The sequence below is a fragment of the Triticum dicoccoides genome, chromosome 7A (genome assembly GCF_002162155.2).
Source record: "Triticum dicoccoides isolate Atlit2015 ecotype Zavitan chromosome 7A, WEW_v2.0, whole genome shotgun sequence".
NCBI classification, from domain to species: Eukaryota; Viridiplantae; Streptophyta; class Magnoliopsida; order Poales; family Poaceae; genus Triticum; species Triticum dicoccoides.
Window position 1 is genome coordinate 57,191,032 of NC_041392.1, and position 11,221 is coordinate 57,202,252.

General features: G+C 48.3%; 2 protein-coding genes across 2 annotated transcripts; both read left to right on the plus strand.

Annotated features, from left to right (window-relative positions):
* The first annotated feature begins 311 nt into the window (after positions 1 to 311).
* On the plus strand, positions 312 to 1,192 carry LOC119331080 (early nodulin-93-like). The gene is made up of 2 exons (XM_037604257.1): positions 312 to 688; positions 783 to 1,192. The coding sequence occupies exons 1-2, from the start codon at positions 635 to 637 to the stop codon at positions 966 to 968; spliced, it is 240 nt and encodes a 79-aa protein (XP_037460154.1). The 5' UTR covers positions 312 to 634; the 3' UTR covers positions 969 to 1,192.
* Positions 1,193 to 4,426: 3,234 nt separating this feature from the next.
* On the plus strand, positions 4,427 to 5,218 carry LOC119331079 (early nodulin-93-like). Its single transcript, XM_037604256.1, has 3 exons — positions 4,427 to 4,570; positions 4,693 to 4,754; positions 4,843 to 5,218. Exons 1-3 carry the CDS (start codon positions 4,507 to 4,509, stop codon positions 5,026 to 5,028), a joined length of 312 nt encoding a protein of 103 aa, XP_037460153.1. The 5' UTR covers positions 4,427 to 4,506; the 3' UTR covers positions 5,029 to 5,218.
* Positions 5,219 to 11,221: the final 6,003 nt, after the last annotated feature.

Consider the following 11,221-nt stretch of genomic DNA (forward strand, 5'->3'; position numbering starts at 1 on the left):
GGGGGCAGTTTGATTAGCATTTTTAGAAGATTACGTAGGTCACGTAACAGCTCTTCGTTAGCAATTTCGTTACCTGTATACTAGTTGCAGTGCAGTGGTCATCAAAAACTATCAGCGGCGTGTCACGTGGGATGGTTTTTATATGCGAACCATCTGTCCTCTGCCGCGTCGATCGTGTGAAACCCACGGTCTCGCCTCCCACCTTATCAGCCTTCCTCTCCGCGCGCACGCCGGTTTCGCGGTTTCTCGCAGCCTAGCTATAAATCTGGGCGGAGCACCAGCTCTGCCCCACCCAACCTCACTTCACTACTACTCGTACAGTCGTACTACGCGTGCTAGTTCACTTCCTTCGGATCATCTTGCCAGTTGCCACTAAGCTCTGCCCCCGAGAAGATGTCTACGGTGACCCGCGCCTACCTCGACCAGAGGCTCGCCGCCGTCGCCAAGCGCTGCTCCAGAGGTACTAACCAAAACGACATGCTGGCCTGTCGGTTCACCATGCCGGCAATGCTCTTGCCGCTCTGTTCTACTAGTACATTGTAGCCATTAACATCCTGCACGACGACCCACTCACCCTGCTGAAACTTGGTCGTCATTAACATCCCGGTGTTGATTCGAAACTGCGGAGGCCACCATGGCGGGAGCCCAGGCCGCGACCATCGCCACCGTCGCTGCCGCAGTCCCCACCGTGAGTACTTCATCAGAAGCAACCACTCACCCTGCACGGCAAATACATTTCCTGAGAAATACGGTCTGATGTGGTCCGTGCGATTTCTCTGCAGCTGGCGAGCGTGAGTATGTTGCCGTGGGCGAGGGCGCACCTGAACCCCACCGGCCAGGCGCTTATCATCTCCACGGTCGCTGGGATGGCCTACTTCATCGTCGCCGACAAGACCATGCTGTCCATGGCCAGAAAGCACTCCTTCGAGGATGCGCCAGAGCACCTCAAGAACACCTCCTTCCAGTAGTCAGACTATAATAGATCCATTAGTAGTGCGTAATAAGCTGTATACGCCAGCCCGTACGTGTCTGCTGAAAGATGGTGTATAACGTTCAGCACTTATGCGAGATCAGGCGAGGCTTGCAGACAGTGAGTGGTGTGGTGTATTGGTCTTCTCTGCGTGCAATTAGCACTTATCTGATCAAGTAATCATCATGTATCCAGCCAGCAGTAATCTTGAATTAATAACAACTTGCCTTTGTCTAACTTAGGTTCACCTATCATCACCCATCTTGCATTTTCTTGTTTGTGGTTATCATTTGACATGTGGCAGTGTCAGAGCATGCAGGAGACCGAAATAACTCTGCATTCTTGACTCCCTAATTACCCCCTGTTTTGCGATGCACATCGGGATCATGCCACCTCACTTGTTAAACCTTTTGATAAGGTTTAATAGATGGCATGGCAAATAAGGAAAGTTTATAGAGGAAAAACGTGCATCTATATCTATATCATCAATATAAAAAGATCCAGTGGGGCAGATCTAGCAGATCTTGGCCATCCATTAGTGTTAATCCGATAGTCCTTATTGTCCTAATGGTGAGCAACTAAACATGTTTAGTGCTAAACGCGTTTACAGCTAATCAATCATTTCTCTCCCCGATCCCCTTCCTTATGTACCCTTTTACACGAAAGGAAACTACCACAACGAACCATCTTGCGATCCCCTTCCTTACGTACACTTTCACACGAAAGGAAACTGTCACAACGAACCATCGCACGATCCCCATCCTTACGTACCCTTTCACATGAAAGGAAACCGCCATAATGAACCATCGTGCGATTCCCTTCCTTACGTACCCATTCACACGAGAGGAAACTGCCACAGTGAACCGCCCCACAGCGCCGCCCCATCACCTCGCTTCAGCAACGCACGCCGTCCCCATCGCCTCAACCCATAACAGCTTCAAGGACGCCGCCCCTCACGTCTCCGTGCCACCTCTACCTATCGCCTTTGCGTGGCCTCGGCCATAGCGACGCCGCCGCAACTTCAAAGACGCCGACTGTCGGGAACACCGCCTAGACCGCCTGCCGACTGGCGGGGGCGCGTCGGAGGCACCGCCTGGACCGCCCATCGCCGTCGGACCTGTCAGGGATGCGGCGTCCGTTGGCGTCGGGCCGTTGGACCATCATGGACACTTCCTGGACCGTATGCCCGTCCCTCTCCGTCAGGCCTAGGTCGTCAGTACCGCCTCAGGGGACACGCCACCGTCAAACACGCATTGATTCACGTTTCACTGAACAGAAAAGCATCATGTATGCACTGAAAATTGAACCCCAATCAGGCTTCGTAAAACTGAACCAACATAAGCCTTGTGTGCACACATTCAACAGTTATTAAGCTTCATTACCAACGTGCGCTATGAAACAACTAGGTTACATAGTGATATGGAACTTTTGGTAGCAGCTGGGTAGTGGATCAGTTGTGCTGATTTCAATGGATTGTGCTTAGATTTTTGGATTTCTCTTTTAGTGGCATGAGGATAAGATATGTGCCCCCTCCCCTGGTCACTTGCATATACCCTTAACTACGTTGGATTAGTACAATTTTCAACCCATTTGAAGGAAGAGATGGACCTGCCACTGGTGGTGCTTACACAAACTATTTTTTATGTTACTTTTCTAAAGAAAATTCAGGTATATTTTCAAGCCGGATTAAGATTACACGTGTGTTGAACGTGCACATTTACTAGTTTCAACAAAGGAGAGAACGAGAGTTGTCATTGTGTGCAAAAATCCCTCTTGAACCTGAAGTAGGAATCATGCACCTCCACTTTCAATGTTGGTTCAGGTTGAAAGCAGTCCTTGTAGAGCAATCGTGCACCAGGCTGAGTATTGATTTTTCGTTTCGGCCCAGGCCGAGATGGCCGAAATTCAGTCATTTCAGATGTTTCGGCCAAGTCACGGATGGAGTTGCAAAACCAAAATTTGAATTTTGAATGAAATTTGACCAAAGTTTGACGAGTGCCTACAACTCTTTTCCACTTCCACCTTCTAACCTAGCCGCTGCCACAACTATCACTACAGCTTCGGTCCCCCTCCTCTTCTCCATTCGGCGGTCTCGTCGGCGGAAAGAGGAATGGGGACCTGTCCTTCTCTTTTTTCGTTAGGTTTTTACTTCTCCGGCGACATCGACGAGGTGGTGCCGACAATGGCGTATTAGAATAAGGTCTCTCTAGTCTTTCCCTACCTCGACGACGTTCGATCTAGCACCACCGAAGAGCCCGTGAGAGTTTGTGTCCCCAGATGTGTTGGTTCCTTTCAGATCTTGGCAGTTCGTGTGTCTTTTAAGGAGAGCTTATGGCTGGCTATTGGTGTGACAACTTCGACATCTTCTTCTGTGTTGTTCTGTGGCTTGGGCCGGTTTCTCCATCCCTCGGTGCTGATGGTGATGGATTGCAAGCCTCTTCTATGTTGGGTGATACTCCAGCCGGTGTTGCTTCAACGATTTTTAGATCGTGTCTTAGGGGCAAGTGGCGATTGGCGGTCTTCAAAGCCTGGTATGGCAAGGGTGATTGCAGATTTCGAGTTTCTTTGCTTTCGATACAGTGCAATTTTCAATCTACAACGGGCGGCATACAATCAGAGAAAGAAGAAGACTAGTATGCCTTTTAATTTAATTTAATTTTGTATTGGTTGTTCTACGTCCAATTGTTTTCCTCGATATAAATTGGATCTTAGATGCCCTTTGGGTGTCTATATTAAAGAAAGAACGCTAAGGTCTCGCGTTTGACTCTTTGCAACAGTAGCCTTTCCCATTGAATTTGAGCATAAAATATATTATTGTATTGTAAAAATAAATCCAGCCCATGTGGGACCAAACTCAACACCTAAGCCCTTGAGGTGCCGAAAGACAACAACTGTGATGCTAGCGAAACTAAAATGAGTACATCGCATGGTTATACCTAGTAGCACAAGTAAATTTGAATTTGAATTTCATTTGTAAATTTTGAACGGTGACCACTTGGTATTTTTCAGTAAACACGTTTCTCGTACCCTCTTGGTATTTTTTTTTGTTATTGCCCAAACCTTGGGCGAGGGTCGAGATTCGCGACAACGGGAGATCTACGGTGGTGGTGCGAGCGGTGACCGGGCTAGCTAGTGGAAAATTTAAACAGATGGCCAACTTTATATTCCTCCACAACCAAAGGGATCAACAAAGGATTTGCAGCGAACCGCTCGCGGAACTGGATTGCGGCCGGGTTTGCCGGAAGCAGGGGCCAACGAGGCGGCGCCACCCGTGCCCTGCCGCAACGCAGCTGCGGCCATCACGCCCGCCCGCCGCTCGTCTCAAAACCACGGTCTCACTTCCCACCGTATCAGCTAGCACTCCTCTCCGCACGCCGGTTTCGCGGTTTCTTGCATGCAGCCTATAAATCCGGCCGGAGCACCCAGCTCTGCCCCATCTCATCTCACACACCACTACTCATCTTGCCTCACACACTTCACTGCTAGCTACTAGTTCATTTGCTTGCGTTCTCGTGCCACCAACCTCGATCGCCAAGATGTCTACGGTGAGCTGCGCCTACCTCGACCAGAGGCTCGCTGCCGCCAACCGCTGCTCCAAAGGTAATCACTGACGGCATGCTCCTAAGGCCAACAGACTCTTGCCATTTTTTGCTGCTTTCTCTCTGTGCCGACACTTGACTTGATCCTGTGACATCGGGCTTACCATTTAACTCAAACTGCAGAGGCTGCCATGGCCGGAGCCAAGGCCGCGGCTGTCGCCACCATCGCCGCCGCAGTCCCCACCGTAAGTACACGTTTCTTGCAAGCACCCCCAAGATCCATCCAACAATCATGCATCTCACTGTCTTCTTCCTCCGTGCCTTTCTCTGCAGCTGGCGAGCGTGAGGATGCTGCCGTGGGCGAGGGCGCACCTGAACCCGACCGGGCAGGCCCTGATCATCTCCACCGTCGCCGGGATGGCCTACTTCATCGTCGCTGACAAGACCATCCTCTCCATGGCCAGGAAGCACTCCTTCCAGGATGCGCCGGAGCACCTCAAGAACACCTCCTTTCACTAGTTAGATCCATTATTAGTAATCCCAGTAAACCTTGTGCGCCAAAGTGCATAGCGTACAGTGATCAGCAAGGGAGGTCAGGGATGCTCCTGGATAGTCTTGTACTGCGAGTGCAATTTCTCATTTCATAATATAATTTTCATCATGCAAGTAGCCATGTACAGTATCTTTTGAGCTGGCAATACTGAATGATGCACCAGCATTTGTTTAACCAAATTTTTCCAACTATCGTGGCTATTTTTATGAATCAGTCAGATTATATAAAAAGTTAAGCAACCTCAAGCTGACGTTTAGTTTAATCTTGTTGGCTCGCTGCCACCCACGTGACTAGGACATCGACTAGATCAGCTAAGAACATCTCGTAAACCTCCTATCCTAGTTTCTATACTTAGCAAATTCACCGACAGTGCCGTTTTGATCCAAGGTGATCTCAGAAAGATGCCGAAATTTCTCAAAGGGGGATATTTACACAGCATGCATCATGTCAAAAATCAGTGTTACATGTCCATTGCTTGGTGCCAGTGATCTCCCCAGAATACATAGTTGTTTAACTATGAATAAGTCAGTCCACACAACTGAATCGTCATGTTGGTGTTCAATTTGGCAATTCCCCTGGCGAATCACATATCTTGCTTTGTATATGCATATGTGATGTATATATATGTTTTTTTTTTCATGTGTACTTACCTTATAGCATATCTAGCAGACCCCGCATCCCGCCCTGACCCTAAATAAATCCGCCAAAATGCGGGTTGGGGTAGAAAAACCTGCCCGATTAGACACCGCATTCATGGTCGACCCGTAATTTTTTTGCGGGGCGCGGCAAAAAATCTACCCCGACCTCTAGATTCACGGGCTAGGAGGACGTCCCGAGCTCAGCCCCTATCCGCAGCGAGATTTGGCGGGAGGAACATTTCCGCGCGGCCGTTCCTGCTTCCCCCCACCCTCCGCCATCATTGTCCCGCCACCTCACGCAACGGTGCATCTTCCCCAGCCGTCCATCGTCGCCATGGATGACTCCTTGCTGTCCCCCATCACCATCGAGGTCGCGCACGCTCAATTCCCTCAGACGGATCTCGTCGACGACCATATTGGCCCCGCCGTCGCCCAAGGTACCGCCGCGCCTGCCCGCAAGCGGCAGGGCAACATGGTTATGCAGGGCGGAAATCCGGCTGCCCCCGCCGCGAAGGCCCGCGCTTCGGGCGCCAACCACTACTAGGGAAAAGCCTAGCAGTAGCGCTGGATTTTGCCTATCAGTAGCGCGGAGTGCCGCGCTACAGATAATGCGCTACAGCTAACATGTAGCAGTAGCGCCTGTCGTCCCACGCTACTGCTATACATGGCTAGCAGCAGCGAGCTTTAGTGCAACGCGCTGCTGCTAATAGCTGCATCGCTTTTAACTAGGGCGCGCTACTTGTAAGAGCGTGCTGGTGCTAACTTTATTCCCCTCGCTACTGTTAGTTTTATTAGTTTTTGTTTTTTTCTGCATATTTGTTTTGTATTTGAACAAGCTTTATACAATAATATTTAGCATATCATACACATACAAATGTAATCATCGCATCAAATCATGTCATCGTCATAATCATCATCCAACACAAAGTGGTCCCTCGTCATCATCTAAAATATAGCGATACAAGTCTCGATTACTTGCAATTACATCGTCATCCATCTAAACAATGGTATACGCGAGAAGATCTATCGCTATGAGTGAGAGCGAAACTATACAGTACATGAGTTCGTATCCCTCTCTCACACTAGCGTGAACCTAAACTAACTACTGGCTGTCGCTCGGAAACCGGATGCCGGTACACCTGGGCCTGACACTCCGGCCACTCGTCGTATACTCCAGGCATAGCACTTCTTCGCCATCAATGATCTATGCACCTGCATCGTCACATGAATCGTTGATATGCAACATACATAGTTGAGCAACAGAAAGGGATAGACTTGGCAAAAATAGAAGCAACATATCATAACCATAAATAACAAAGTTCATTGTACCCAAAATGCCCTAACTAGAGTGATCTTCATAAATAACAGTTTAACTACATATCATAAGCATAAATAACAGTTTAACTACATATCATAAGCATAAATAATAGTTTAACTACATAACAAATAAAGTTTCGTCATGCTTAACTCAAAGTTTCGTCATAAGAAAGTATGGACTAAACAAACACATTGTCATATATCGACAATCACTCCAACATGTCGTGCCATTCATCCAAGTCAGGGAGATAGTCCCTAAGCTTAGTGAAAGGCTTTAGGTCAAGACGCTGAGAGGCTACGCGTGTTCGGATGTCTTCCCGTGACATTTGCCCTTCCTCGTAGAACATCCCTACTTTTTCGAGGACCTCCTTCATGATGACTTGGGCAAGTTCACACTGGATGTGATAGAACTCAGATCGAAGTCGATGATCCGGGATATCTCCTACGTTCTTTGCCCATTGCAGAATATGGGCATCGCCGGATTTAGGTGACATGCGAAGGTTCTGCTGATTCCGTCTGTACTCCATCATGTGGTGTAGGACATAGAATCCATCACTAAGAGTATCACTCGGTTGTTGGATGTAGCAGAAGTCGGTATTATGGCCGAAGGCGGGCCTGACGTCCCTTTTCTTCTTGATCTTGATCGCTCCACCTTGTACACCGTAGTAAAAGATAGCACTATCGAGAACAGACTTGATGTGGGTGTAATCCTTTTTGTTCATGTTCTTCGACGAGTCCAAGTAAAGAGCATGGGAGTATCAGGGGTAAAGGATGATGAGGACGGCGCGCCCGCCGCTGCGCCAAATAAGTACACCTCAAATTAATTAGCCTCCACCATGCAAATGAATGATTTAAATGGAAGGAAGGATATCCGCGCGGATGACTTACAGGGGATGATAAGGAACGAGAATCGTCTCCTTATCCTTATTGGCGACCATGAATTGATGGTGTAGTCCCTCGCATATTCACGGTGCTCTGCGTAGATTGCCAAGAAGCCCTCGTACATGAAGTACGGGTCAGCGACACAGATATAAGGTATCTGCTCAATCCCAATGATGTAGTTCATGTACAAGGCATAAAGGTGTATAAACGTAAAATCCAACTTCTTCAAGTGAAACATGTCAAAGATGTAATCGAATTGAAGGAAGAACTTCTCCGCGGGGAATGTGTCGATGTACGACCTTTGCCGCGGCACGTTAACCACGTAGAGTGGGTATCCTGGATTTTCCGAGGCGATGAGGCTTTTCTCTCTCTGCAGCACATCTTCATGAAGTCTCCTTAGATCGCCGTGTGTGGCCTCTGTCGCTGCCTTATGTAGGATTGGTTCACTGGGGATATGCCATTTTGTCGCACCGGGGATAGGTATACGGTCTTGAACCCGAGGTTGCTGACGCGGCTAGATCATAGAAGCAGCTTTGTTGCCTTTCATCAGTCTCTTCCTATGCTTCTTTGCTACCGGAAGGTCGTCTATAATACGTTCAACCTCCGGAGGCGGCAATTCAGGCACTGACTCATGACGCTCAAACCTGAGTAGTCATACTGCTGAGCCATCAATCCTCCGTCATCACAAGCGCCAATATTGAGATACTGTTGAGTATCATCGTCATCCGCATCCTCATCTATGGCGACATCATCAGCGACTAATGGAGCCTCTTCCTCACCCCGTCCGCTATCACCTAGCACGACAGCCGACGCTAATTGGGTAGGTGGGGTGTTGTGAAGGAAATATGACATAGAGGCAATAATAAAGTTATTATTTATTTCCTTATATCATGATAAATGTTTATTATTCATGCTAGAATTGTATTAACCGGAAACATGATACATGTGTGAATACATAGACAAACAGAGTGTCACTAGTATGCCTCTACTTGACTAGCTCGTTGATCAAAGATGGTTATGTTTCCTAGCCATAGACAAAGAGTTGTCATTTGATTAACGGGATCACATCATTAGGAGAATGATGTGATTGACTTGACCCATTCCGTTAGCTTAGCACTTGATCGTTTAGTTTGTTGCTATTGCTTTCTGTTGGAAATATGCCCTAGAGGCAATAATAAAATGGTTATTATTATATTTCTTTGTTCATGATAATTGTCTATTGTTCATGCTATAATTGTGTTATCCGGAAATCGTAATACATGTGTGAATACATAGACCACAACACATCCCTAGTGAGCCTCTAGTTGACTAGCTCGTTGATCAAAGGATAGTCATGGTTTCCTGACTATGGACATTAGATGTCATTGATAACGGGATCACATCATTAGGAGAATGATGTGATGGACAAGACCCAATCCTAAGCTTAGCTCAAAGATCGTGTAGTTCGTTTGCTGTAGCTTTTCTGAATGTCAAATATCATTTCCTTAGACCATGAGATTGTGCAACTCCCGGATACCATAGGAGTGCCTTGGGTGTGCCAAACATCACAATGTAACTGGGTGACTATAAAGGTACATTACAGGTATCTCCGAAAGTGTCTGTTGGGTTGGCACGAATCGAGACTGGGATTTGTCACTCCGTATGACGGAGATGTATCTCTGGGCCCACTCGGTAATGCATCATCATAATGAGCTCAATGTGACCAAGGGGTTGGTCACGGGATCATGCATTACGGTACGAGTAAAGTGACTTGCCGGTAACGAGATTGAACAAGGTATTGGGATACCGACGATCGAGTCTCGGGCAAGTAACATACCAATTGACAAAGAGAATTGAATACGGGATTGATTAAGTCCTCGACATCGTGGTTCATCCGATGATATCATCGAGGAGCATGTGGGAGCCAACATGGGTATCCAGATCCCGCTGTTGGTTATTGACCGTAGAGGCGTCTCGGTCATGTCTGTGTGTCTCCCGAACCCGTAAGGTCTACACACTTAAGGTTCAGTGACGCTAGGGTTGTAGAGATATTAGTATGCAGTAACTCGAAAGTTGTTCGGAGTCCCGGATGAGATCCCGGACGTCACGAGGAGTTCCGGAATGGTTCGGAGGTAAAGATTTATATATAGGAAGTCCAGTTTCGGCCAGCGGGAAGGTTTCGGGGGTTACCGGTATTGTACCGGGACCACCGGAAGGGTCCCGGGGGTCCACCGTATGGGGACACCTATCCCGGAGGGCCCCATGGGATGAAGTGGCGTGGGAACCAGCCCCTGATGGGCTGGTGCGCCCCACCCAAGGGCCCAAGGCGCCTAGGGTTGGAAACCCTAGGGTGCGCCCCCCTGGTTGGAAACCCTAAGGGGGCCGTTGCCCCCAGGGGCCGCAGCCCCCCTTTTAGATGGGATCTCCAAGGGGGCATGCGCCCCCTAGCCCCTATATATAGTGGGAGGGAGGGAGGGCAGCCGCACGTTGCTCTTGGCGCCTCCCTCTCCCTCCGTAACACCTCTCCTCCCCGCTTGTGCTTGGCAAAGCCCTGCCGGGATCCTGCTGCATCCACCACCATGCCATCGTGCTGCTGGATCTTCATCAACCTCTCCTTCCCACTTGCTGGATCAAGAAGGAGGAGACGTCTTCCCAACCGTACGTGTGTTGGACGCGGAGGTGCTGTCCGTTCGGCACTTGGTCATCGGTGATTTGGATCACGACGAGTATGACTCCATCATCCCCGTTCACTTGAACGCTTCCGCTCACGATCTACAAGGGTATGTAGATGCACTCCTATTCCCCTCGTTGTTACAAGGGTATGGTGATGCGTAGAATTTTTTTTAATTTTTGCTACGATCCCCAACACTTTCTTCATGACTTATACCTGTTCCTATGACTATGAAATTATGATACTCCAGTTTACTGGAGGAACACTTTGTGTGCTACCAAACGTCACAACGTAACTGGGTGATTATAATGGTGCTCTACAGGTGTCTCCAAAGGTACTTGTTGGGTTGGCATATTTCGAGATTAGGATTTGTCACTCCGATTGTCGGAGAGGTATCTCTGGGCCCACTCGGTAATACACATCAGTTAAGCCTTGCAAGCATTGCAACTAGTGAGTTAGTTGCGGGATGATGTATTACGGAACGAGTAAAGAGACTTGCTGGTAATGAGATTGAACTAGGTATTGAGATACCGACGATCGAATCTCGGGCAAGTAACATACCGATGACAAAGGGACCAACGTATGTTGTTATGCGGTTTGACCGATAAAGATCTTCGTAGAATATGTAGGAGCCAATATGAGCATCCAGGTTCCACTATTAGTTATTGACCG